Source organism: Canis aureus, chromosome 2 (assembly GCF_053574225.1).
Source record: "Canis aureus isolate CA01 chromosome 2, VMU_Caureus_v.1.0, whole genome shotgun sequence".
NCBI classification, from domain to species: Eukaryota; Metazoa; Chordata; class Mammalia; order Carnivora; family Canidae; genus Canis; species Canis aureus.
The window spans coordinates 53,602,486-53,630,459 of NC_135612.1; the positions used below are offsets into that span (position 1 = coordinate 53,602,486).

At 51.6% G+C, this 27,974-nt stretch overlaps 1 protein-coding gene across 3 annotated transcripts; it reads right to left on the bottom strand.

Moving 5' to 3' along the window:
* Positions 1-436: 436 nt before the first annotated feature.
* Positions 437-22,852, bottom strand: ANPEP (alanyl aminopeptidase, membrane). Of its 3 annotated transcripts, none has more exons than XM_077872247.1 (21): positions 22,694-22,852; positions 14,883-15,729; positions 14,188-14,330; positions 13,935-14,074; positions 13,389-13,515; positions 13,152-13,306; positions 12,816-12,929; positions 12,566-12,709; positions 12,346-12,411; positions 12,135-12,200; positions 10,453-10,628; positions 10,107-10,186; positions 8,763-8,896; positions 8,576-8,631; positions 7,606-7,753; positions 4,424-4,515; positions 3,572-3,682; positions 3,281-3,448; positions 2,324-2,464; positions 1,826-1,907; positions 437-1,052 (listed from the first exon to the last, which is right to left on the bottom strand). In XM_077872247.1, the coding sequence occupies exons 2-21, from the start codon at positions 15,500-15,502 to the stop codon at positions 900-902; spliced, it is 2,916 nt and encodes a 971-aa protein (XP_077728373.1). In that variant the 5' UTR covers positions 15,503-15,729; positions 22,694-22,852; the 3' UTR covers positions 437-899. The 3 variants fall into 3 exon arrangements, with proteins under 3 accessions (XP_077728373.1, XP_077728367.1, XP_077728372.1); XM_077872241.1 differs by having other exon boundaries at positions 14,883-15,732; XM_077872246.1 differs by having other exon boundaries at positions 14,883-15,821.
* Between the last annotated feature and the right edge of the window lie 5,122 nt (positions 22,853-27,974).

Consider the following 27,974-nt stretch of genomic DNA (forward strand, 5'->3'; position numbering starts at 1 on the left):
AAGAAGAGGAGCCCAGTCAGCACCCTGCTCCCTTCCCTCATGTTAGGACAGGTGCTGACCCCAGTGTCTGGGACTATGGAAACTTCTGCTTTCTGAAAAAACACTCCCTTCACTGTCAGGACCTGCTCTGGGCCTGGCACCAAGCCCCAGCTCTCCCCACACCACCATCAGAACCATCGTGTCCAGTGGCCTAGGGCCCCTCCCCCCATAGTTCCCAAGCACCCAGGTCTCCAGCCTGCCATTGATTATGGATGAAATGAAGACTGCCGGCAGACCCCACAGGGACACACAGGCATTATGTAGGAGGGACCAGCAGGCTGATGCTTCTCGCCCTCTGCCCGCTGGGGGTCCCATACACCCCAGGTACCTCCCCTCTCAGTCTTCCTGGCTGCTGGGCAAACCCACTCCTGCTCTAGTTTAGCAATGAGTCTAGACATTGATCTAGAAATCCTTTATTTACATTTTCTCTTAGAAAAAAAAATATATAGATCTTGTCCCCTGTTGATTCTTCAGGTTCAGGATCTCTATGGAAAGGTGAGAGAGGGCACAGGGCTGCTCCCCTAAGGCCATCCATCGTCCATCAAGGGCTTCTGCTCATCTGGCCCTAGAGCTGGGCTTCCCTGAGATCAGCCCCAGGGCCCTGGGTGACAGACACCAGGCCAGTCCTGGGGTAGGGGTTGGCATGAGGGGCAGCGGCTTGGGAGGTGCTTGGACAGTCTGGCCATTGGGAACTGGACTGGCCCCCATGGGCAGAGTGGAGAAAACATGGGCCAGAGACTTTGTCCCTGAGGGGAGGACACCATTGCCTCAGGGTCCGACATGGGGTCCTGCTGTGGGCCACAGGGACAGGCACATACAGGCATCTCCCGTGGGGGCCAGGTGATGGTAAGGACCAAGGACTATTGGCTGTTTTCTCTGAACCACTGGAGTACTGCCTCCTTGTTTTCTTTCACCCACTTGATGTTTGCTTTGGTCTTCTCCAGGGCTTGCTCCAGAGCCCGGGTGCCTGAGCCGAAGCCCGTGTCCATGTTGTTTGCCTTGAATTGCTCCAGCTGCCGGGAAAATGAAAATTCTCAGCCCCAGACTGGGTCTCTAACACAGCCTTGAGGAGAGGGCTGTCCAGTCTTCTGTCCTCCCACCCACATTAGGGCCCTTGGCAACAGAGCCACAGCCTGTTCTCCAGGAGAGGAAGGGCTGTCCTTCTTTCTCTGTAGGAGAAAGTCTTCATCTAGGGCAGAGGTGAAAACGAACAGCCTCATGCTTAAATCTGGCTCCTGGATATATCTGACCTTCATTGCATGGTTCTTTATTGAGTTGGCCCTCAGTTTTTAATTGAATTATAATCTCAGCCCAATCAAGGGAGGGGAGAGGGACAAATTAAGCAAGATACCACAAGGAAGCAATCAGCAAATTCAAAATGTGGCCATTTCTATACTAAAAATTACCTAGTTGTTTCAACAAATAAATGGTATTATTTTTTTAAATATCATAGATTAAAAGATATATTAGTACTAGTGTAGCCAGGATAATTAGGCAAGAAAATGAAATAAAAGGCATCCAGAAAGGAAGAAATAAAACTCTATTAGCAGATGACATGATTTTGCATACAGAAAATCCTAGGAATCTACCCAAGAAACTATTAAAACTAACTAATTCAGCAAGGTTGCAAGATGCAAGAGCATAGTACAAAGATCATAGTACATTTCTACACACTAGCAATGAAAAATACAAAAACTAGGGACACCCTGGTGGCTCAGTGGTTGAGCTGCCCCTTTAGATAGGGGATGGACCTCTGCGGGCTGCCCCAGAGTCCAGGGCAGCTTACCTGCTGCAGCTCAAACTCAGTGGAAAATCGTCGGGTCACTGCCTGGATGAGGTTGGAGAAGGAGAAGGAGCCGGTGCCATAGCTACAAGGCGGGGAGAGAGAAGAGCCATGAGAAACTGAGAACTAAGCTCAGTGACTGGCAGGGGACACTATATCCTTACAACCACCCTGTGACTGTTCTCATCTTATAGATGAGAGGAAATGACATGCCCTAGGGATGCGAATACAGGTCTGATGGCACTGTCCCTGCTCCTATCTCTGCAGAGAACTAGATTTTCTTCACCCCCGCCCCCACCTGAGGGCGAAAAGGGACAGCCCAGACCCTGTCTTGTCTTGCATTATTTGCCCCTCACCTGACCTCAAGCTCGGTTAATTTGTCAGCACTCCTAACTTCCAGCCCTGCAGTGTCCCATGCACACAGACACACAGACACACGTGTCTCCCTCCAAGGACACTCCAGCCTCAGTGGGCACTTCTAACATGCTCTCGCAGACTCACTCCTCAAAGAGCTTTTTCCAGTTGCTCTGAATGAAGTCCCAGGCCAGACTTTGCCCGATGACATTGCTGGCGATGCTGCTAAGAGTGGAGATGACATCTTGCTTCCGGATGAATTCAGGGTTCAGGGTGTAACTCAGGTACCTGTGAGGGCAGGATGTTGTGTTAGTGACACTTCCAAGGGCTAGAGTCATATGATTCGAGAGAGGATCCAGGACAGCAAAGGGTCCCATGCTCACCTCGCCCACACCTCTCCTGTAGCCTCTTAGTATCTCTTTACCCTACTACGGGCTGAAGACCCCTTAGTGCTACCTCCCTCTGCCTAATGGGACACTGAGTCTCCTCGGTGGGGTCATTGGCTAATGCCAAGGGTCATGCCTGACATGGACCAGGTGCCTGATAAATATCTGATGACTGACCATGAATGACTGAGTAAAGGAAGGACTCCCAGAGCCCAGAGCCCTGTACCAGGTAGAGTGGCTACTCTTGTCCTTGACATTGAGGGAGGCTCTTCACTGGAGTCTGGGAGATGGTATATGTGGCACACGGCGGGAGCCAGGAGCCCTCATCCCAGACTGTGAGGCATGCCCGGCTGCACCTCCAAAGTACTCAGGTCCAGCTGCACCAGAGTCCCTGGTGAAGTTAAACTGAGCTGCTATCAACTACAGGCCAAGAAGCCACAGCAGTTAAAAACATGAGACATGGATGCAGATCTGGGTTCAGATCTTGACTTCACCACTTACTAAAACTTCTGGATTTTGGGCAAGTTGTTTGGCTTCTCTGAGCTTCAGTGTTCTCATCTGTAAAATGGGGAACATACTGCCCCCATTGTACAAGTTTATGGGGATCCCCCGTAAATGAGAGTGTGGAGGCCCGGCTGGTTCATTGTCTCCCATGTGGAGATCCTGGTTCCCAGTGGGGAGGGAAACATGCTCAGCCCCGTCCGGGCCCAGTCCTCACCTGTTCAGGATCCAGACCTGGGTGCTGCAGGCCAGGGCTGAGCGGAGTTTGTCAGCCTCGTTTACCAGCGAAGTGTTCCTAAACTGCTCCCACACAAAGTTCCACTCCTCCTCGCCACCCTGGGCAATGGCGTTGCAGTACACGGTAGACCGCAGGTTGGGGTAGATCCTGGCGAGGGTGGGGGTGTCGGGGAGAGCAAGAGCAGGGAGGGTGGGACGAAGGTCTGATGAGGATGTGGCTATGGGTTTGTGGGACAGATGGAGGTTGGGGGAGGAGAAGGGGTACACTCACGGGTTATTTTGGGGGTTCTTCCTCCACTCTGCGAAAAGAGTTGAGACCAGGTCCTTACACTTAGGAACCCCATAAGTGCAGGCGGTGCTGACGGCATTAATCTCGTTGTACCTGTCCCAGGGGTGACACTTGGTCAGCAGGCCCATGGGTCACCTGGCCTAGACTCTGGCAAAGATTCCCCTGCTGATGCACAGCTCTGGAGAGGATGGCATGGTCCAGGCTCTGTCTGAGGCTGCAGTCCATCCCACCCACTGGGTTCCTCTGTTTGCTCTGTGCCTTGGACAGCCCAGGGACCTAGAGGGGTCAGCACAGGCTCCAGCCCCAATTTGAACATTTAGAATCTAAATGACCAAGGGGCGCATGGGTGGCTCTGTTAAACAGCCAGCTCTTGATTTCAGCTCAGGTCCTGATTTCAGGGGGTCCTGGGATCGAGCCCCACATTGGGCTCTGTGCTCAGTGGGGAATCTGCTGGGGGTTCTCTCTCTCTCTCTCTCTCTCTCCCCCTCTGTCCTTCCCCAGCTCATGTGCTCTTGCTCTCTTGCTCTCAAATATATAAATAAATCTTTAAAATAAAATAAATGACCAAGCCAGTGAGGGACCTCAGAGTTTCAGTTTGGTCTCTTATACAAAGGGCCAGATGGCCCCACAGGCCACAAAGAGCCTTAGGGCAGGCCACCTCCTACTCCTAGGAGGGGTTCTTTCCCTGCTGGTTGCCCAGGTCCAGAGATGTCTTCCAAAGGAGGATACTACAGGGCTGTGCTCTGGACTCCTCAGTCAGGGTGGCTGGGCCGCCCATGACCTCTGGGAATGAGGAAACGAGCAAGGCCCTGAGCTTCTCAACTGCATACTCACTGTTCTGTGAGGGTCTGTGGGTGATCGGTCCAGTTTTGGGTGATTTTTTCAAAATGATTAAAGAGAGGTGTGACCTGCTTCCTCAGGTAGTTCTGGGGAGAAGAAAACACAAAGAGCTTTGAGGGTGAGACTCATGCCTGACCGCTCTGAGCCCCATGCACCCTCTGACGTGGGTGGGTAGGTGTAGAAGGGCTAACGGCACAGAAGTGAAGAGGCTGGAGGCTTGGGTATTGCCCGGGACCGGCCAGTGCGCAAAGGGTCCGGGGCTGGGCCAGCTGTCAGCTGACCGGTCTCAGGTTCTCCCTCCCTCCCTCTGCCAGTCTAACACTCCATGTGCTCATGTTACCACTTTTTCATACAGTGTTGGGTCCCACCATCCCTGCTGCCCGATGCTAAATATCACATGTGTATTGTGGGAGCAGCCTCTGCAGAAAATAAAATCCACCCAGGAGCTTCCCTAAACTATGATTTTCAAGTTGGTGAGTTCACCCCTTATTTTTCTTCTTCTACCTAGTGTTTCTATAAGTCTGCACACTGCTCTTTGTCCCTGACACTGGAATGTAAGCCTTGCTTCACATGATCAAAATCCCTTGCAGACTCTGGTGCAACGGGGTAGATCGCCACGTGTGCCAATCGGCATCCACGTCCAAATGTTAAAGGAATAAACTTCCAAGAACAAAGGAAATAGGAAGGAAAACCGGAGTGGATGAGGGCCCTGCGCAGACAAGGAGCTGGAAGGTGGAGAGAGAGGGATGGAAGAGCAGAGTGGCATGGCCTGCAGCACAGCACCTGCCAAGGGGTACATGGAACTGGAAGTGAGATTGGCCAAGACAGGGCTCAGGGTCAGAGGGACAGGGCTGCAGTGGGCAGGGGTGAGGCAGGGGTGGACACAGAGCTAAGGAGTCAAAGTCTGTAGCAGGAGCAATTAAACCCCCCAAGCTCCCACTTCTCTTCTGGCAGCAGGCAGCACCCTGCCCTCCCCACCCTCACCATGGGTGAGGCCCAATGTGTGGGGACTCAGAACTGGCAGTCACCAGACACAGGGGAAGGGTTGGCAGACTGCAGAGAGGCCCAGAGGTGAAAGTTTATATCCCGAATGCAGAGATCTCCAGTTTCTTCCCTGACCCTCAATCCCAAAGAATGAGCATCACCAGCTTTGTTATATAAGATAGAAGATGACTCTCTGGTCTCAGAGAAATACACTCATAGATACTAAATTTTTTTCTTTTTCTTTTTTTAGTAATCTCTATATTCAATGTGAGGCTCGAACTCACAACCCCAAGATCAAGAGTTGTGTGGTTTTCTAACTGAGCCAGCCAGGTGCCCAGTGGCTACTAATATTTGAGGGTCCCCATGAGGAATCACTTGGCTACCCAGTCATCCCACCTCCCCAACGAGACCTGCAGGTGACACATGTGACCTTTGCACGGAACTTCCAATGGCTTTTTATTGCCTCACCTTCAAATCCGAAGGGGGCAGCATAGCCTCTGATGTGGTCTCTCCAAAGACCAAAAACACCAGAAGACTCAGGAAACAAGTCAATGGAAAAAAAAGAAAGCTTTGTAAAAGCCTGAGACGAATACCTTCTGAATGTCCAGAGAAGATTTGCATAAGATGCTAGAACCAGGACCAGGACTTGGAAGTTTAAACGCGTGACAGAAGAAATGCCAGCAGTCTGTAGCAGAGAGGTGGCCTGCCAGGCGGAGAGGTGGTGCATCACAGAGGGCAGAACAGAAAGTCAGCGAGCTGGAAGCTGGAAGTCAGAGGACAATCAGAGGGCCAACACAAGAACAGTAAGTTGGATTAACAGGGGCCTGGGAAGGAGAGAACCCAACAGCAAGGAGGGGAGGGATGTCTTAGGAAGCAATGCTAAAAGGTCCAGATGGAAAGGGGAGGAGGAGGAGAAAGACTCATGCAAAGGCCCACTAGGATTGAGAAAAGAGCCCACAGGATTCTAGAAGGGAGAGAACAGCCACATTCAAATAACCAGGAATGAGCAAGACTCTGAGCTTCTCAATAGCAACACAAGAGGCTGGGAGTCCGTAGAGCAAGGCCTGAAAATCTCTGAGGAACAATTTCCAACCTAGAACCTTCCAAACCCAGGTAAATTCTGGGTCCAGGGGCACCTGAGTGGCTCAGTAGTTGAGCATTCGCCTTCAGCTCAAGTCATGATCCCGAGGTTCTGGGATCGAGTCCCACATGGGGCTCCCAGCAAGGAGCCTGCTTCTCCCTCTCCCTATGTCTCTGCCTCTCTTTCTGTGTCTCTCATGAATAAATAAATAAAATCTTAAAGGAAAATAAAAATTTTTTAAGTAAAAATGATCTCTTCAAGGGGCACCTGGGTGGCTCAGACTGTTAAGTGCCTCATTATTTATTTCTTTTCTTTTCTTTCTTTCTTTCTTTCTTTTTTTTTTTTTTTTTTTTTGGATACTTGTTTGATTTCAGCTCAGGTCATGATTTCAGGGTGGTGAGATTGAGCCCCACGTTAGGCTCCATTCTGGGCGCAGAGTCCAGATTTGGTTAAGATTCTCCCTCTCCCTCTGCCCCCCACCCAATCTCACCCATTAGGTCACTTTCTCTCTCTCTCTCAAAAAACAAACAAAAAGATCTCTTCAAGTATCATCTAAGGGCTGTGTACTATTCCATGAAATGGATCTTGTAGTTTACTTAACCAATCCCCAGCTGTTGGACATTTAAGGTCTTAGGTGCCTTTTTTTTTTTTTTTTTTTTTTTCGGTGAACCTGCCGAGTTTCCCTCTGGTCTCCCCCATGGGAGCCTCAACATATGTGCTCCCTGCTGCCACCCCAAGCTCACAGCTGTTAATACCTGCACCTCCCACCTGCACCTCCCTCATTTCACAGAGGGGTTCACTGGGGCTGATGAGAGTTGGCCAAAGCCATACAGCTGGTAAAAGTGGGGCCCTCCAACTCCCAGCTCAGTGGCTTTTTCTGTGCTCCTGACAGTGCTAATTTCCAAAACAACAAACCCCGCTAGAAGTCTGGGTCCTTTCTTTGTCCTCCCCAACCTGTTCAGTTTGTCAATCCCTGCTCCCTTCATCCCACAGCCCTCTCGCCTCTCTGAAGGGTCCCACCACCCCAGACCATGTTTCTGTTAACCCCCTAATGATGCAATTCCAGGCAATGAGTCAAGTGGTCCTTGGATCCTGCCATGACCTCCTGTACCTTCATGGGGCCGTAGACCTCAGAGCGGTCGAACATGAGCTTGAAGTAGCTCAGGCTGCTCAGGGCGGCCTCCCAGGGCATGTACTCTGTCTCTTGGTTCAGGAAGAGGGTGCTGTTCAGCGCCAGAGTGACAGGGACGATTTGGGCACTGGGGACAAACAGAGAGGCTCAAGTAAGTCAGCCACACTAACGGAACCCTGACCCGTTCGTGGAACCTGAGGTCGTGGAGCCCCAGCTGCGCCAGCTCTGGGGTTCACTGGATGAGCTGAGGGACATGGATGCTGGCCACTACCACAAACAAGGCCAGCTCAGGCCCTGCCCTCAGCCGCTGCCAATCACGTTCCCTTGCGTATTATCCCCATTTTACAAACAGGAAACTGAGGCTCAGAGAGGTCATGTGATTTGCCTAAGGCCACAGAGCTGAGATTCCTAAGTACAAAAAGTCTGTGCTCCTTATTCGGCCCACCTCTTCTCTGATTTTCTTGGCTCTCCGTCCCTTCCTTCCCCCTCCTTCTCACAGGCTGTGTGTGCACATTTGGTTCATAAATGTCCACGTCTCTGGGGACATCACTTAAATCAGAGGGCTGAGCACCTGCTGGGGATGCAGTAGGTACAGCATCTCCTGTCCTGGCCTGCTCAGATTTTTTTTTTTTTTTTTAGCACTTAGCATGGCCGCCTGGCACCCTGTGAAGCTTCAGAAAAAGCCTGGTGCTGTGCAGCACAGCATGGTGCTAGAGGTAGACAGGCCTGCGTCTGGCCCTCAGGGGCTACTTCTGTGTGACCTTAGGTAAAGCACTCAAACTAAGTCTCAGATGCCTTATCTGGGGGTGTGCAGCAGCTCAGGGAGCCTGCTGCCCTGTGCCCCGGATGGTAAGGCCAACAGGAAGAGTGCTGCTCTTGTTATGGGGCACCTCTTGCTAATGTCACCAGGCCTGAGTTGGGCTGTGCCCAAGAGGGAAAGGGTACTCACCTGGCCAGGTCGAAGGTGTCATGGATGACCTGAGCCCGGTTGATGACAGGGATGACCTAGAAGGGGCAACAGAGGATGTGACCTCAGGTTGGCGGTGGGGGCAGGCCCGGCTGTCTGGTGCACCATCCTTGGCCCGGGCCTGGTAGGAGGACAATTGGGTGGGGGCGGGGTGGGGGCAGACACCCACCGACAGGTCTGTCTGCAGCTGAGTATGGATCTTCTTCCAGTTGTTCTGGTCATAGTTCACCAGGTAGTAGCCCGTCACATTGAGGTTCAGCAGGACCCACTCATCACCGGTGGTTTTGAACAGGTCATTCTGGACTGTGGGGAGAGACCAGCACTGGATGGTGCTGCTCAGAAGGCCACAGGCTGACCCTTGGCCTTGGTGAGAGCAGCCTCCCATGTAGCCTCTGGCACTGTCTGGCCCTGAAGCCCTGGGTGATGCCGAGGAGTGGGGAGGAGAAGAAGCACAGGACTGCCGGTGACTTCAGATGGACCTAGTGCCATCTCTGCCCCTCACTGCCCACCCTGCCTCCCATAGGATCCACATGGCTGGGTCAGTGACAGCCACCCAGATATCTCCATCCGCACTCCCCAGGCTACTGCTCCTCCTCCCCAGCTCATAACAGCAACATCATCCCCCAGTCACTGAGGAGGAGGCTCAGGCAATGCCTCCCAGCCAGTCAACCCCTCAGTGTTGCCCCTCTCTTCCCTCCCTTCCAGCCTTTCTCCGGGCAGCCAGAGGAAGTCCTTCCATAGAGGTGGTCCTTGCCCACTTCCCACCTTCCCTGGCTTCTCCTGGCCTGAAGACACAGCCACTGTGTCCTGCAGCCTGCAGGGACCTCAGGAACCAGCCTTACCTTGAGGGCACACCTCTGCCCAAGTCACAGGCCTTACTTCTCTCCTGCCTCTATGCCTTGCACTTACTATTATCTCTGCCACCATGGGCCTGGCCAACTCCTTCTCTTCCTCTAAGACTCTGCTCACCTCCTCCAGGAAGCCTTCTCTCACCTCTCCATGAAGCCAAATCTTTCTTATTCCTGGCTTCCTGCCCCATGCCCCGGAAGCTGTACATGCCTCGGTTAAAGCATTCAACATGGCTCTGGAAAGTTCTAACTGCTTATCTTCCTTCTCTTCACCTGCAGTTCTGGCCTAGGCCAAGGATGAATTACCTTGAGCTTGGCGTCCTCAGTAACTGGCAGAGCAGGGCTGTTCATACTTTGTGCCAGGTACTGTTTTAAACATTTCATGTAGATTCTCTTCTTTAGTCCTCACACAACTCACACAACTAGATATTGTTCTCAGCCCCATTTTATAGATGAGGAAATGGAGACCAGAGAGGGATAATAACTTGCCAAGAGTCACACAGCAGATTAAAACTTAGGACCAAAGCAGTTGGCTCCATTAATTGAATGAAATGATGAAGGAAGCCATCACTGAGACCTGTCTTGACCCTCAGAATGTGGGCCAGGAGATGTGGGCCCAGGAATATGGGGTGGAACTTCTGTCCCCTAGGGCAGGGCTGGATTACCTTTTGCATTGTCTGGCATCCAGTAGTGTGCCTGCTGTGTGCCACTTTTGACAGAAGAGATGGGTATAATCCACAGGTAGCTGCAACAAGAGCCCCCAAACCAGGTGGTGAGAGATAGCAGCTCCTGGACATGGTCAGTGATGAGCAGCCCAGGCCCCGCTCCCCATTTCTGCCCAGCTCCAGCACAAAACACTCCCATCTTCCCAGCCAGAGAGGGAGAGCCTGGCTCCAGCCCCTGGGGCTGGGGCCACCGCAGGCCAGGACCTGCAATGGTTAAGGGGTGCCATGGCAACTGCCCCTCAGAGCCCTCACTGGGACGCCTGGGTCAGCGACCCTGTCTGCTCACTTGAACTTTGAGGGGCGGGTGACGTTGGACTGAGGGTCAAGAAGGAAGTGCTTCTGGGAGAGGGTGCCTGTGGTGGTGTCCACAGTGACGACGGGGAAGCCCATCTGCAGGATCCAGCGGTCCATGATGGCGCTCACTGTGTAAGGCAGGTTGATGGCTGTCTGATTGCCTAAAGCCTGGGGCAGAGCAAGATATAGCGGCCATCAGCGGACCACCCCTCCTACCTCGCCCATCCTCAGCAGCCTCCGTACACCTGGCACCACCCTGCAGGGAGGCAAGAGGGAGGTGGTCCTCAGCCAGGCTCTGCCTCTCCTTGGCTGCCAATGGTTGGGTAGGCTGAGAACTTCCAGGTGTTTGGTGCGTTGCACTTCGGTTAAGCAAATCTAAGCCCCCCCACTCCCTGCTTCTGTGGCCTAACGGGAGGTGGGTATGGGAGGGGGGCGTCCAGCATGAACAACCCCGGAGGAGGAGAGGGGAGAGGAACAGGCAGGGTGCAGAGTGAGGGAGAGGATGAGAGTGTGGGTGGTCTGGGCATAGGCTTAGTGTGGTTGCTATAGTCTTCTCAGGTCTTTTTTTCATCTTTTCCCATGTACATACGTTGCTTTTATAATAACAGCAAAAAGCCAACAACATCTGTTAATAACTGAGAAAATAAAGACAGGAAAGAGGAAGAAGAGTGTCAGAAGGGCAGAAGCTGAGCAGGGAGGGGAGCTGGGGGCTGCTGCAGAGAGAGGGGGCTCAGGGACAGAGCAGGTAGAAGGGAGGGGTGGAGCTAGAGGGGCACGTGGTTTGGAGGAGGGCTCAGCTTTGCAGGAAGGAAGGAGAGGGAGACTGAGGCAGGCCAGGAAGACAGTGGAGCCAGGATGTGGAGGGAAGGGACAAAGGCAGTGAGGTAGGTGCCCCTGTCAGCAGGTTGTGGGAGGTTCCGGGAGGGGGGATGTAGGGGTGGGGGTGGACCAGCCTCCTGGCAGATAGAAGTTGGGCTGCAGACCAGCCAGTGGGGGGCACTAGAGGCCATCTGTGATCCCATGACAAGGCCCTGGGTCTCCCCTCCCTGCTGGGACTGGGCTCGGGATTCTGGAGGGGTCCATCAGGCTGTTGGAAGGAAGGGGAAGTGATGGGAAGATGGGAGGATGCAGACTCCAGCCCTAAGAAAGGCAGGGAGGGGAGAGTGGAGGTGGGGAAGGTCAGAGGGTCTGCCCAGACAGGGCTGCGTGGGGTCTGAGTGGACAAGAATACAAAGCAGGGCTGGGTGGCAAGGTCAAAGTTGGTGCTGGGGGTGCCGGAGTGTGCACAGTCATGCCTGGGAGGGACCCATCGGGGCACAGGGCAGCCAGGAGTGCTGAGTAAGTAGAATGACTAACTCCAAAGTTCGAGGCAGAAGAGGCTTAGGAACTTTGCAGGCTGGTTGATGAGGGCAATCCTTGGCTTGCATCATGGAGCTCACTACAGTGGGGGGCGAGTTGCCTGCCAGGGATCCTGACCCTTGGTCTCCTAACACCTCCTTCATGGAGCTGTATCATTGCACCCATTTTACAGATGAGCAACCGAGGCTTCAAATGACCTGTCTGGGCTGGTAACCAGTGGAGCTGGACACATTCTCTCCCACATGTGCTGCCCCTGGGGACTTACAGCATCTCAGGACCCCAATAAAACCGCTCTAGGGGGCTGGCTTTACTGACCCACTGCAGGTGGTTCCACAGGTCCAGGTAGATGGTGTTTTGGTAGGCAAAGGTATGAAGGTAGGACTGTGGAAAGACAGGCCACAGTGAGCACAGAACCGGTGCTCCCCAGCCTTTCCCACTGAGCCCCTGTGGTGGGGGGCGGGGCTCGGGGACACAGGGCAGGGGCTGGGGGCAACCCACACCCCCATGGCTGGCCAAGGGTACTCACTGCCACACCCTTCTTGAACAGGTCCTCAGTCAGGAAGCTGGAGAGCATCCTGAGAACAGAAGCTCCCTGGGGAAGGGCAGGGATCTCAGAAAGCAGTGCTGTGCCAGCAGGACCCCGTGTCCCCCCTTGGCCAGGGCGGGTGCTCCCAGAGCCCTGGTTGGGGTGGCTTCTGTGGGCTGAGTCCCTGCTCCCTCTGCCTGCCTCCCCATTGTCTCAGTACCTTGCTGTAGGAGATGGAGTCGAACACCTCACTGATCTGGGCCGGGGTGTTGACCTCGCTGGCAGGCGAGGACAGAGGGTGGGAAGAGGCCAGCGCATCTACCGCCATCACACGGTATACTTCATTCAGCACTATGAGGTCTTTCTGCAAATCCCCAGTGGCCATGAGGAGGGACCAACCTGGTGGGGGGTGACCACCGACCCTGCACACAGGGGCCCCCCCTTCCCCCTCCACTAGGCAGCTGGCTCACCAGATTCCAGGTAGGCTCTGCATAGTCAGCGCCCAGGTACTCCACGTAGGAGGCAAAGCCCTCATTCAGCCACAGGTCATTCCACCATTCCAAGGTCACCAGATTCCCAAACCACTGTTGGGGAGGGAAGGTCAACCCAGTTAGCCACTCTGGCTCTGTGACCCAGAACTCCCCTTCAGTGAGCGTCCCCCATGTGCCAGGTGCTGGGCAGGACTCCCCTCTGCTGTTAGTCCAGGGTGGGGTCCAGATACCCAGGACAGAGTGAGGACTTGTGCCCTCTCCTCCCAGAGCCCCCCTGCTCACTTCCCAGCACTCTCTGGGATGGGGGGGTGCTACCTGGTGGGCCAGCTCATGAGCAATCACAGTGACCACGCGCTCCTTGTTGCCGATGGAGGAAGACTGCGGGTCATACAACAGCGCACTCTCCCGGTAGGTCACCAGCCCCCAGTTCTCCATGGCACCAGCATTGAAGTCAGGTAAGGCAATCTGGTCTGGGAGGGCAAGGCCATTGGCAGGATGGCCTCTGGGGAGGAAGCCCCATCCTCTGCCCCCACCCCAAGGCCCCTCACTCACCAGATTTATTGAGGGGGTAGGGTGTGTCATAATGTCTGGAAAAGAAGTCTAGGATGGGGCCTGTCACCCCCAGGGCATAATTTCCATGGCCTTGGTCCATCGCACTTGGCCGAGCCCAGATCCGGATCTGCAAAGACAAGGAAGGTAGGTCAGAGGTCCCTCCTGGGTTCTGGTGCAGATGGGCTGAGCCCCAGGGGCCCAGTAGGCTAGTGAGGGCATCAACTGAGTTAAACTGAGAGCTGTGGGCAGCAGAGGAAAAGGCTGGTGGTCTCTGAGGGGCTTTGAGTCTTAGGGAGGAGGCTTTGGGAATAATAGCAGTCATGGCCACCATATGTCTGGCACCCACATGTTAGGAACACCCCTCATGAGGAGAGACCCATTTTTCAGATGCAAAGACTGAGGGTTAGCATTTAAGACACTTGTCCAAGATCACTCAGAGCTGGGATTCAAACAAATCTGGGGCTTAGATGAAAATGAATTAAAACAAGACTATCTCTCCGGCCAGGACCAATCCCAGGGGAAGGACAGGTGGGCCCAGCTTCTTACCAGGACATTACTGGGCGTGTTCTCCTGCACATTCTTAAACTCGCTAACGATGTAGGCCAGCAGGTAAGTAGACATGATAGGCGTGGTTTCAAACTCAGTGACATTCCAGTTGGGTTCTTCGGTAAAAGGGACACTGGGACCTAGGCATGGAGCATTTGAGCACATAGAGATGCCTCCTCTCCCTTGCCCTGCCTCCTAGCCCTGGAGGTGCCTCCTTCCTAAGGGTGTGTGGCTCTGGGACAGACTCACTCACCTCTGGGCAGCATGTTAGACAGGGCCACAAGGTTGCTGGGGTGGATGAGGGTGATGTTGAACGTGGCCTTCATGGCTGGCTCATCAAAGCACGGGAAGGATTTCCGGGCATCTGCAGCCTGCATCTGTGTTGTGGCCAGCACCCTGTCCAAACCAGGATATTAGAGCGGGTGCCGGTGGAACGCCTGCACCCGTGAGGGTGAGCAAGGTGGGGTGGGGGATTTAGGGTGTGTTGCTGGGCATGTGGGAGAAGGGGTGCATGAAAGTCCGGTCTGGCCTCATCCCTGCCCTCCCAACTTCCAACTTCTGGATCCCGACAGGCCGCTCCTTTGAGAGATCAGAGTCAAAGTCCTGGCAGGGTAATACAGGTCTCCCTGTATTAGCCGGGAGACCTTGGGCAAGTTTTTCTCCTGTGAGCCCCAGTTTTCCTATCTGTTCAGAGGCTCTTTTACCACTTTCCCCTGACTCCCTATTGCGGGGAATGGGGGCCCCCAGGAGAGGGCTGCTTTCTAGGTAGCCGCTCCACCAGTACCTGTGGACGCAGTCATGAACCAGCAAAAGCCTCCAGGAAGTTCAAAGGCCTGCCAGTCCAAGCCCTCCCTCCCTCGGCCCCCAGGATCCAGCTCTGCCTCAGCATCTAGGACCTGCCCACCCCCCACCTCCCTACCCCCAGGTGCAGACCCAGCCACAACTCACTTTTTGACACCATTCTCTGTATACTCGCTGCGGTAGAAGCCCGCCAGGTCGTCGGCCAGCTCCCCCTCAAACTTACTGTCCATCTCATATTGGCTGTTGACCTGCAGTGGCTCCCGCAGGTGCACCACCAGGTACTCGGTGACCTCCACCAGCTCGGTCCTGTCAATGGCAGGAGCCTGGGAACCCCCCACGCCCCGCAGGGCCACCCGCTGCCCCTGGATGTTGGTGTAGTTCAGCTTCTTGCTGTGGATGATGATCATGCTGGTGGACTCCTTGCACGTGAAGCGAACTGTGCTGGAGCCTTTGAAGGTGTACAGGCCATTACTGTTAGGGGTGAGGTATGGCCTCAGCGTCACGTTGTAGGAGCTCGGAATCAGAGTCTTGGGCAGGCGGTAATGGTTCCAAGGTTTGCTTTGGTCCAAGGTGGTAGCCGCGGTGGTGCTGGGGTTTGTGGGGCTCACCGGGGAGCTCACCGGGGAGCTCACTGGGGAGCTCTCAGCGTTCTTGTTTTTCTCCTGGGCATACACCACAGACAGAGCGATGATGGTGGACACGGCCGCAATGCCCAGGACGATGGCCAGGATGCCCAGAGCCTTGGAAATGTAGAAGCCCTTGGCCATGGTGAGGGCAGGGGCGGGGAAGCTGGGGGAGGTTCAGGACGGCGAGAAGCAAGCGAGCCTCGGCCAGACTTATATCCCTGGGAGGGAGAAGGAGGAGCCCCACAGCCCACAGACTGGGCAAAAAATTAACCAGGGCTCACACAGGCAAAGGTCAGTGGATGGGGCAGGGGCACCCTGTGCTCAGGTTCCGGAGAGGGAGGAGATCCAGACACAGCGCGCCGGGGTGCCTGCTGGGGAGCAAACGGCGTCCGGTCATAGGCTGCAGGAAGAGGGTGCAGGGAGAAGGAGCAGCGGGGCCGGGTAGCAGTGAGCCTGCATGCTGTGACAGTGGGGACAGAAGCAGATCAGATGAGGTCAGAGTCAAGGAAGGACTTCCCAGGAGTGGGAGGTGGGAGATGCAGAGGAGAGTCAGTTTCTGGTTTGAGTCAGGTGTGTCTCGGGTCACCCCTATGGTTTGGATCCTGGCAGGACACCCAGGGCTCCTCAGTGGCACGGTCCTAGCCTCCCTTGCGATCTTCCAGGGCAGGAGGTCTCTCCTTCTCATCGCTTCTTGCCAAAAACTTCTATCCCAACTCTCCAGCATATTGAGGAGGAAGAAGATGTTTTGCCTTTTTTTTTTTTTTTTTTTTTTTAAGAGAGGAGGCTGGTGGAGGTTTACCCTCTTCCCAGCTGTGAGCTTAGGCAGGTAATTTTACCTTGCTGAGAGCTCTCTCCTCATAAATAGAAAATAGGACTCACCTTTCAGCTTTGTTGCACAGATTTAACAAGAAAATATATTAAACACTACAGAGCAGAACCCAAACACCATTCCCTTCTTCCTTACTCAGAGCATGGCATGGCCTCTTTTCCTATCCTTAGTAGCAATGAAGTTACTACTTATCATACGTAATAAAATAATGTTCAATATCACTCTTCTTATCTAGCAGCCCAGTGTCTCAGACATTGACTTCTATGTCCAATTCTGCCCCCATCCCCTCATCTCACCATGTCCTTGGTCAAAACCACTCTCCTTGTTTATGCAGATACTATCCCCTCATGGACTCGCCACTTCCACTCAGGCCCCCTCAAACCTGTTTGTCACAAGAACTGGATCACTTTTCATCATAGCTTGCTTGCTGGGGCACCTGGCTGGCTCAGTCAGTGGAACATGCTGCCCTTGATCTCAGGGTCATGAGTTCAAGCCCCATGTTGTAGGTAGAGAGGACTTAAAAATAAAATCTTTAAAAAACTCCAAAACTTCCCATTTTGCTCACAAAATCCAGATTAAATCTTCTAAAGGTCCCACAAATTCAGGTGACATCAGCCTGCTCACTTCCCAGCCTCATCTTCACCACATTCCCTTGACAGTGGTCCAGCCACTCTGGTCTTCAGCCCTTCTGCTACAGGCCCTTTGCACATGCTGGCCCAATGCCTGGATCATCTTCTCCTCCTTCTTTTTCTAGTTATTTCCTATTCATCCTTTAAGTCTTTCTCAGAGAAGCCACCTCAACCTTCCTGACCAGGTCAAGTCCCTATTGGTTCCAGTAGTCCCACAAACCTCTTCATCAAAGCTCTATAACTCAGTTGTTAGTTTTCCGTTTGATCTGTGTGGTAAAGACTTGAGTCCTGTCTCTCTCTCAGCAACTGCTGTCCTCATGAAAGCTGGCCTTTGGCTACTTCCTGGTATGCCTGGCACATAGCAGGTGCTCAATACATATTTGTTGAACGCACACATGCATGAATTGATTCAGGAGTCACTGCTTATTTGAAGTCTTTCTAGTCCATTTCCATCCCTGTCCCTGTCCCCACTCTGGCCCTGAGAGAAATGCCTGCCTGAACCTTCCTGCCCCTTCTCTGAACCTTCCTCCAAACATGCAGACAAGCAGTGCTCTTATTCAGGCCAAATGTATCTCAGGGCTCACATATGCCTGTTCCATCAGCTTGTAAGCTCCTTAAGAACCTCATTCATCTACCACTCCCTGCCTTGGCTTGGGTCAGCCTTCCCCTGAGCCTGAGAGAATGCTTCGTAGATGAAAGCTCACATGAATTGAATGGACACCTACATTGATTTATTCATGCATAACTACAAGAATGAAGGACTGCCACCTGTCATCTAGCCAGCGGAGGTGAGGGTCTGAGTGCGGGATCTTCAGGGGAATCCTTCGTGCCCATCTTTCAGATTGGGGGTGTTCTGAGCCCTTGACATGTATTTCTTTACTTCTCTCTAGAGACCTACCTTTGGAGCCCTGGTCTGGACAGTGTGTACTTCCCACTGTGGGGGCCAAAAGCCACCCTCCTCAGGCCTGGGCTGATGGCCAAGACCCACTAATAGGAAGCCAAGTGCCCAAGAAAAGGCTTCAGCTAGGGCGCGGTGACAGAGGGAACAGTGGCTCCCATGGGTGATGTGGCATGTGCTCCCAGGCTCCTACTATCGAGGCCAGGATTTGCCTAAGGAGGACATCTTTCTAGTAACCCTGTAGGCTGGCACCGAGTGCTACACGTCCCCCTAAACCAAGTTTAAATCTGACCCTGACTGGGCCTGCAGCCCCCCACCTCTGAGGCAGAAAGACCCACAAGCCCACTTGGCCTAATCCCTTCTCCAAACAAAGAAAGAGGCCCTGCCTGGCCCACTATGATCTCTTCCTGTTTGTTTTGGACATGGACCACACGCCCAGCTGGCTACAATCTTCACTATTTTGGAAAGAGCCTCTGGTTTTCAAAGTTGGTACAGCAGGCGGCTTATTGCCTTGTAATGAGGGGTCCCTGCTCCAGGCACCATGCCAGCTCAGGCTGGGGGCACAGGGAGAGGCATGCTCCATAGCCCATGGAGCTATGGCCCAAGCCTGGCCATCTTCACACCCCCCGAGCAGTGATGGCTGTCCCCAAGCTCACCACATACCTCAGTTGAAGAATTTTCCTTTCCTGATCAAACTCAATCTCTGGCTCCTCACTGCCTGTAGAATGAAATCTCAGTCTTGAGTCTGAAGACCTTCTGTGAACTTGACCGTCTGGCCTCTCCTCTTTCCAATGCCTATTGTGGCTCCAACTGCAGTCATTTCCCTACACTTGCTGGGCCTTTTCACTCACCCTGTTTCTGCTACTAGGAATGCCTTTCCTCTCCCTCCTGTCAAACTCCTACTCATCCTTCAAAACCCAGCTCAAATGTCACTGCCTTCTTGTGCATGGGGACCGGGACCTCTCGCCTTTCTGTGCTTCCCTGGCCTCTGGTCCACATCTCTATCACAGCATTCATGGATAGACCATCTATGTGTTCAAAAGCCTGACACTGGACCCAAGCACCTTAAAGGAAGACCCTAATTTTGTAGGCCTCCTCCATTTCCAACACAGGGCAGGAGTCCAGCAAATACTGGCTAAATGAATAAGCATACAATCCTTGCCATGGCTTCTAGGTCTGACATGGTACAGCTCTCCAAGATTCTCTGGTCTCATCTCAAGCTTTTTCCCCCTATCACCCTCTGGGCTCTGCCCACTGGCCTCTTTCTGTTCCTCAAGCTCACCACATTCTCCCCCTTCCAGCCGCATATCGCAATCCCCTCCCCACCTGCAACAGCTCTGGGAGGCTTCTGTGTTTCCCTCACCTATCCCCCTGGAGGCCCACTGCAGTGATGCTGTCCCAGGACAGTCCTCCCAGCACTCCCAAGACTCTGAGCATCATGGGGATAGTATCCCCTACACGAGGGAAGCACCTAGTACACAGCAGGCAGGTACCACATGCTTGTGAAATGGATGCATCAAAAAGAAAATGAGCCAGTGGTTGAAAGATGGAACTCACCCATAGTTCAGACACTTGATTCTCGGGGAAGATTCCACCCCCCACCCCACCCACATACCTCATACTCCTTGGGCTCTTGGATCACCTTCATGAGTTTTGCCATACCTGTGATACTCTTGTATATTATTCACTTAATATTTTTCTTGTGTTTTTAAAGATTTTATTTATTTGTTTGTTTGAAAAAGAGAGCGCACACATGTATAGGAGCAAGGGAAGAAGAGAGAAGCAAAGGTGGAAGGAGAGGGAGGGAGATTCCCAAGCAGACTCCACACTGAGCATGGAGCCCAACATGGGGCTCCATCTCACAACCCTGAGATCATGACCTGAGCCGAAATCAAGAGTCAGATTCTCAACTGAGTCCCCCAGGCACCCCAATATTTTTCTTCAAATCAATCGCTTCTTATTCTCTTGACCCATAATTACCAGGAACTCATGATTAGTTGTGTGAAGCTATCGTTTTTTTCCTGGGTACAACTTAATTAATGATTATTGATTTAAAAACTATTCATCTAGGTGGCCTCTCAAATCATCTTGCACTCACTTTGGAAATCACTGCTCCACCCTGTCTGGTTCTGGGGGTGGCGCCCCCCATGGGCTGTCTTTGGAATGGGACCCTTCTGCAGGTGAGCAAAATGTGTGTCCTTTTACTGTTCATCTCTTGATGAGGGAGAAGCTGCGGATCTCCAGCCTCATTGCAACCAAAGCAGCCTTTCTATGGGTTTATATGTTTCTGTCTATGTTTTGGTTTAGAGAACAAAAGTTCTTCTAAATTAAAAAAAAAAATTAAGGTTGACAACTTGGAGAATATTAAAGGCATAGATAGCCACACATGTAGGAGACATCAGCTGAACAAGAAAAGTCTCAGAGGTAGGGGGTACAAACTACTTTTTATTCTAACATGGGAAGACCAGGAGCCTGGGAGGGAGTGTGGTGGGGAGAGCCCAGGAATAGCAGTCGGGTGTGATCCAGGCTCCCTCCCAGCTTACCTCCCCTGGGTAAGCTGCTACTTAACACTCAGTTTCCCCTTGTCACCTGTAGGGTCAGGCAGGCTGGGTCCTAAAGTCTGAAGCCCAAATGTCTGTCCCGAAGGAATCATGTGGGGGAGGCAGGGACGAGGCTAGGGCCCCAGCATAGGGCACACCCTGGCCCCTCCAGCCCCTGGCCTACTCCCAAGCTTCTGAGGCCTCCATCTGCAGCTGCATGAGGCTGGGTGTGGGCCAGCCCCCAGGGTGCTTCCTCTGGGAGCATCAGATACTGTCTGTCCTGTGAGAACTCAGAAGGCCCTGATGGGAAGTTAGCTCCTGCAGTGGATTTTCTAACCCAACGAAGAGCACTCAGGAGGGAAAGAGCAGAGAGGCCCTGGTGGGATGGGGGTGGAGGGTGGGGAGTACACCAGCTGAGGAGGGACCATTCTGGGCTGTGGATCTTGCCTGACAGCTCCCATCTGTGTAACTGAGCATCTATTATGGGCCCCACCAGGATAATCACCACCAATGGGCTGCTGAGGAAACCAAAGCAAAAGGAGATTAAGTGACTTGCTCAAGGTCACACAGCTAGTTAGTGGCAGCTTCTGTAGGCTTAACTATACATGCACCTTCCCAAAATCATAAAACACTCTCCCAACCCATCCTGCATCTTCTCCTGGTTGGAGGAGACAAACACCTTTTAGCACAACAGAAGAAGAGTAAGTCACAAAGGCAGATCTGGGCAGGATGAAAGGTCTGATCACCTTTTAGGGGAACTGTATGTCCCTTGTGAATTTTTATTTTATTTTATTTTTGAGAGAGTGAGAGTGAGCACGCATGCACATGCTTACAGGGGCCCTTACACACACCCCTTACAGGGGTGAAGTAGAGGCAGAGGGAAAGAGAGAGAATCCCAAGCAGGCCTCAAGCTCAGCATAAAGCTCACGGGGCTTAATCACACATTAAGAGATCTCACATGAGATCATGATCTGAGCTGAAATCAAGAGTCAGACGCTGAACTGACTGAGCCACCCAGGTGCCCCCTCTTTCTGAATGTTATAGGTACATTAAGGGTCATGGAGCTGAAGCAGCTGTTGTAGTGAATGACCAAGATGCTGAAAATCTGATGCAAGCCAGCTTGGGGGCTCTGCAAGTGTGCTATGAGCCCCATGCCTCCAGACCAGGACTGGAAGCCAGGGGTGGCTCTAGGAACACGAAGTGGAACTTCTTGGCAGCAGGGCAGTGCTGGGGGCTGCTACCAGGCACAGGCCTGTGGAAGACCCCAGCTATACTTCCATGGCTGCAGCTGGGGCCACTGTGGGGTCTTTGATGATACCTGCAGTGGGGCCCAGGCAGGTGGTAATGGCTGTCAGTATGGATGACAGCACCAAGGGGCCTCGGTGTGAGCAGCTGGCCCACTGTCCCTGCCATCCCTCTCAGACTGTCCAAGAGCACCCAGCAAGGGGTCCTGGACCTTCCACCAGAGCCACAAGCTGAGGAACTATGCCCAATTCCACTCCCCTGGCCCCTTCCAATGTGGGGACCCCTGCTATCGCCTCAGAATGCTTAGCAATAAAACTTCAAGCAGAAGGGCTGGAAGACCTGACTAGGGGTGCGGGAGTGGTAAGGAGCTGGGCCCCTGGCCCCCAGCGGCTGGGGTGGGTGGTGGGAATCCAGAGTGGAGCTGGGTGGCCTCACACAGTTAGGCCTGTTCCCCATGTGCGAAATGGAAGCAGCTCAACCTTCTTCCACGATGGTCTAGTCTTAGACTCCAAGACTCCATAGGAAAGTGGGCTAGTAGGCCACAAGATCACCGTGGGCTGTCTGCCAAAAGAATTCCTCACACTTCTGGTGGTGACACCTCGGAAGGAGCAGCAGGCACCTGGTCCCGCGGCAAAGACGGCAAAAAGAAGCCCCTGAAGCAGCCCGAGAAGCTGGCCAAGGAGGGGGGTCAAGATAAAGCACTCAGGCAGGAACAGAAACAGGAGCAGGAGAAACTCCTACCACCCCCACCCCGCCCCGCCCCGGGCTCCCCCAGGGGAAGGGGAAGCCCCCCCCCCCCCATAGGTGCAATGAAGAACTCTGGCATCAGAAGCCCTTCCCGTGCCTGGGGCAGTGGGCGATGCTTCATTCCATTCCTGGGGAAACATCTGGGTTCCCTACCACAACATCTGTTGCCACCTACATCTAGAACGGAGTGTTGCCTTGGAACCTTGTACACTTAGGAATAAACTTTTGTAAAAAGAAGAGGAGGAGGAGAGGCGGGAGAGGAGAAGAGAGAAGTTTTCGCTCTCCCTGGGCCTCAGTGTACACGTCTGAGAAGGGGGCGCCGGCAGCAGACGTGGGGTGCTCTGCTTGCGCTTGCGTCCTTGTCCCCCGCTCGCTCGGGCTGCCGCCCCCGCGGCCCCGCAGCCGCCCCGCAGCCGCCCCGCAGCCCCTCCACGCCCCACTTGCCTGCAGCCGCAGAGGCGCCCGACCCAGGCCGCTGGGAGCTTCTCCCCGACTACGCCGCGCGCGGCGAGCCCGGCGGCCACCGACACTGCCCCTCCAGGGCCTGACTCCTCCTTTCCCCGGCTTTTTAAAGGGAAGTAACCTGACCCGACCACTACTCCTCAGGGTTAACCCCTTTCAGGCCGCGCGCCCGCAGCTCCGCCGGGACCCGTGCCCCCCCAGCCCTCCCATTCCCCGGAGCCCCCCGCGGGTGGGGAGCCGCTCCGCCGGGCCCGGCCGCGCCGCCTGGAAGCGCGCTTGGGTCCCCGATCCCTTGCGCACCCCCCACCGCGCTGCCCAGCGAGCCCAGCTGGGGCCCAAAGCCCCAGCGCCCCGCCCCTCCACATCTGGACAGCACGTGCCCCTGAGGGAGGGGCGCAGCGCTTCGCCCAGGGAGTTGAGGGTGGGGGTGGGGGCAGAGCACCACTCCAGAAAGCCGACTGGCGTCCCCTGAACATGAGTGTTCCAGATAACGGAATCATGCATGCCACCACAGAATTGAACTTTGGTAACACCTTCATCATCAAGAAGGCAGAGACGCAGCAGGACTTAGCTAAATAAATAAATACATACGTACATAAATTAAAAAAAAAAAAAAAAAAGACCAGAGCCAGAACTATGCATGTGCTTCTCCTTCAGATTCTGCTTCCAGGCGTTGTGCAACCAAGGGCAGGGCACTCTTCTTCCAGGGGCGTCGTTCTGCTGGGCAGTACCAGATCACACTCTCTTCCTTCCCTCTGGCTGCTGTAACAAATTAGCACAAACTTCACAATGCCCATTTATTACCTTACAGTTCCATTAGTCAAATCCAAAATGGGTTAAACTAGGCTAATCTCAGGGGTGTCCGCAGGGCCTCCTCCTGGAGGTTCTATGGAGCATCTACTTCTCTGCCTTTTCCAGGTTGCAGAGGCCACCCACATTCCTTGGTTTGTGGCTGCCACCAGTTTTTCAAAGCTGGCAATGGTCCCATCTTTCTGACATTGTATCAATCCAACACTAACTCTTCTTCGCCTCCTGCTTCTACTTTTAAGATCCTTGTGATTACAGTGTCCGCCAAGATAATCTCCCTATTTTAACATCACCTGGTTAGCTATTTTAATTCCATCTGCAACTTTCATTCCTCTGTCACGTAGCTGTAACGTGGTCACAGATTCTGGGGACTAGGAGGACATCTTTGGGGACAGGGGCATTATTCTGCCTACCACAGTATTCAGGATGCCTGCCAGAACCTCAGGTTGAGGAGCACATCTAGAGATCACCTGATCTAATCCACGCCTCCTTATCCATTGCTGGGGTCTGTGGGACAGTTAGCACTGTGCTGCATGGTCCAGACTCACTTTCTAACTCCATTTTATGATACTTTCACTTGCTCTTCCTTTGGAAACCGTACTGTGGACCAGGGTGCCTCTAAGCAGCAGTCTTGTTTCTGCTTCCTAATTTGTTGCCGTGCTCTTAAAAGCCAGATCACAAAGTTTATTGGAATATAGACATGTGTGTAAAGTAAGAGTAGGTAGGCTCTGAGTGAGACCCTAGCAGCTACTGTAGGTTTTCCTTCTCTTTCTCAGGTCTCATCCTGTCTCACCCCCTCCTCCAGCATATTTCACATTATCTGCTCTATGGCTATAAAGCCAAGGAAAGGTTCACTCAGGCCAGGAGAGAATCTTCCACCCTAGGTCCCTGCCACTCTGCCTTAGGCTCTGAGGACATTTTGAGAGGAGTAAACATGCCTCTGTGGCAGAAGTGCAGCCCAACTTTCAGGAGGGCAGTTTGGGGACAGGAATGAAGGCTGCTTTCAGGAATCTAGCCCAATGAAATAGATTATTTGGGGAACCTGGACAGCTCAGTTGCTTAAGCTTCTGACTTCAGCTTGGGTCATGATATTGGGATCGAGCCCCATGTCGGACTCCTCACTATGTGGGGAGCCTGCTTGTTCCTCATCCCTCTCCCTGCGCCCCTCCCCCTGCTTGTGCTCTGTCTCTCTCTCAAATAAATAAATAAATAAATAAACAAACAAACAAATAAAAATTTTAAAAGAATATTTATGGACAAGGCTCTTTACTGAAGTATGACTTATAATTCAGGAAAATCAGAAATAGCCTAAATGTTCAGCTACAGATGATTGGTTAAATAAATTATGGTTTTCTCATATGATGAAGTATATCCCGTCATGAAAAACAAATCATGTTTTCTAACTACTAAATGGACCCATGGGAGAATTAAAAAAACAAAACAAAAACAAAATAAAAAGCCAAAAAGCACAAATCCCAGAGTGGGGAAGTCCTTTCTAAGTATTACACGAAACCTAAAGTCTCAAAAGATTCATAAATTTGATTACAAAAACAACTAAAAATTTCGGCATCACAAAAACTACAGCAAGCAAAGTCAAAAGAAAAACTTTAAACTAGGAGCAGTGTGTAGAGGGCCGGGGCTGGGGGGATGGTTGTGCAACTCATGACACAGGCAGAGGGATGACTTCTCTAGTATATGAAGAGTATCCACAAATTATTATTTTTTAAAAAGATTTTATTTATTTATTCATGAGAGAGAGAGAGAGAGACAGAGAGGCAGAGAGACAAGCAGGCTCCATGCAGGAAGCCTGATGTGGGACTCAATCCTGGGACCCTGGGATCACGCCCTGAGCCAAAGGCAGACGCTTAACTGCTGAGCCACCCAGGCGTCCCTCCACAAATTATTTTTAAGTGAATCAGCAATGACTGAAGTAGAAATAGCCAAAGGATATGAAGAAACAGTTCATAGGAAAAGGGGAAATTCAATTTCTTAAATATGTGAAAAGATGCTCAAAACTCCCTTATAAAGGATAAATGAAAACTTTATCTCCAATGATACTGTTGTTCACTTACCAGATCAGCAAAGACAACAAGGTTTGGTAACATACTGGGTTTGCAAGTGTGGGAGAGAACAGACACCCTCCCACCTGGCTGGTTGGTGTGTAAACTGATTTAACCTTGACAGAAGGAATTTGGCAATATTTATCAAACATATAAACACACGTCCCCTTTGACTCAGCACTTCCACTTCTGGAGATTTATCCTACAGATATCCTCACATAGAAGTGAAATGGTGAATGCATCAGGCTTTTCACTGCAAAATCATCTGTAGTTGGAATGAACCTAAACATTCAGGATAACCTTCTTGTGTGTCTGTGCAACAAGGAATGTGGGTAGCTATGAAAAAAAAAGAACTAGTGTGCTACCTATAACAATCTCTAAGACACGCTGTTAAGCAATAAAACTAATAAATAAAATTTTAAAAAATATTTTATTTTGGGGAAGCCCCAATGGCTTAGTGGTTTAGCGCCTCTCTCTCTCTCTCTCTGCCTCTCTCTCTCTGTTTCTAATAAATAAATAAAATCATTTTTTAAAAAAGAAGATTTTATTTATGTATTCATGAGAGACACACAGAGAGAGGCAGAGACACAGGCAGAGGAAGAAGCAGGCTCCCTGTGGGGAGCCTGATGTAGGACTCCATCGCAGGACCCCAGGATCACAACCTGAGCCCAAGGCAGATGCTCAACCACTGAGCCACCCAGGTGCCCCAATAAATACATTTTTTAAAAAAGGAAATAAACAGATCAATGTCCAAGTAGATTATCAATTGTATTTTAAGCAGGAGAAAGCACATAATTCACTTTCACATATGTAAATAATGATTCTAAAGCTACACAAGACACTGATAACACTGGTTGTTTTCCAGGAAGGGAATGGGGGAGCTAGCAAACAAGGCAGAAAGCAGATTTTTCCATGTATCCTTTCATTTTTTGGCACATTGAGCCACGTGAATATGCTGTGTATTCAAAATATAAATAAAAGTGCAAGACAAAAAGACCAGAGGATTAACAGATTTTGCAATATAAAAATTGTTTAACTTTTCTATATTTGCAGATGAAATGACTTGATGTCTGGGGTTTGCTTGGAAATAATCCAGGCACAGGGGTATGTCAGGGCTGGCTGCTCAATATAGCATGATTTAAAGTAGGGGAAAATCACAAGCAACCTTAATATTCAGTAATTGGGGATTGATTAAATAAATTAAGGTCCTCCGTGTGGACAAAAAAAAAATACTATGTCATCATTTTAAAAATAACAAATCATGTTTTGGAAGTAGTAAAAGAATCTGTTTTTGTTTTGTTAATAAACATGGACTGGAAGGACCTTTCTAAGAATTATGCCAAGCCCAAAAGTCACAAAAGGAAAGTAAGTAATTTGACGTGTAAGCAAAAATCTCTGCATTACAAAAACCACTGCAAGCAACATCAAAAGGGAAACTTTATACTGGGGGGAACATCAGCCTTATCTTGATCACTGTCTGGGAGCTCAAAGGTGGGTACACTGGGAGTTTATTATACTGTTCTTATTATGTTGAGTATGTTTTCAAATTTCTGTGATAATTTAAAAATGATTTAAGTATATATGCACTTCTACGTGGCAAAAGACAACTGCCCTGGACTATAATATTTGCAACACATATAACAAAGAATATCAATAACATTCAAAAAGTTGCTACAAGGTGATTTTTAAAAATAAGGATCTCACAATTCAAAACTGGTGGAAGGGTTAGATTCAAAGACTTGTGGAAGAAGAAACTAAAACGGCCAATTGATATATGAAAAAATGTTCAATCTTAGTCCTATTCAGGAAACCATTTCAAAGCAAGGAGATGTCAGATTTTCCCCAGGATACTGGCAAAGGTTTAGACAATTGACCACACCTAGAGTTGGCCAGGGTGTGAGGGTCGCATTCCTGGAACACTTGTGAATTGTTCTGAGTGCTGGAGAAAGTAAAATGGCAATTTTACTGTTAAACATGTAAGGACATGGTGCCTGGGTGGCTCAGTCAATTCAGCATCTGACTCTTGGTTTCAGCTCAGATCATGATCTCAAAGTCATGAGAAGGAGCCCTGCGTTGGGCTCCACGCTCAGTGGGGAGTTTGCTGAAGATTCTCTCCCTCTGACCCTTCCCCTCCTCTGAAAATAAATTAATAAATCTTTTGAAAAATGCAAGGATGTGTAGGAGGAGGCTTATTGAAGCATTCCTTGTCATAGGAAAAATTAAAAGGCCAAAGGGTCCGCAGCATGCCATTTAAACAAATGATTATAAACATCCCAGGAAGCACAGCAGTTAGACAGAATGAGTTAATTCTGTATATTTACCTTGGAAAGATGTCCATGGATATTTTTAAGTAAAAAAAAGAAAAAGAAAAAGCATGTGCTAAAGGAACATGCGTA

Bases quoted from the DNA above. Each gene is read 5' to 3' on its own strand.
- ANPEP (XM_077872247.1), bottom strand. From the start codon at position 15,502: ATGGCCAAGGGCTTCTACATTTCCAAGGCTCTGGGCATCCTGGCCATC. The intron at 13,516-13,934 runs GTAAGAAGCTGG...TTGTCTTTGCAG, and splicing joins ACACGCCCAGTAATGTCCTG to ATCCGGATCTGGGCTCGGCC. The intron at 3,449-3,571 runs GTGAGTGTACCC...CACCCTCGCCAG, and splicing joins AAGAACCCCCAAAATAACCC to GATCTACCCCAACCTGCGGT.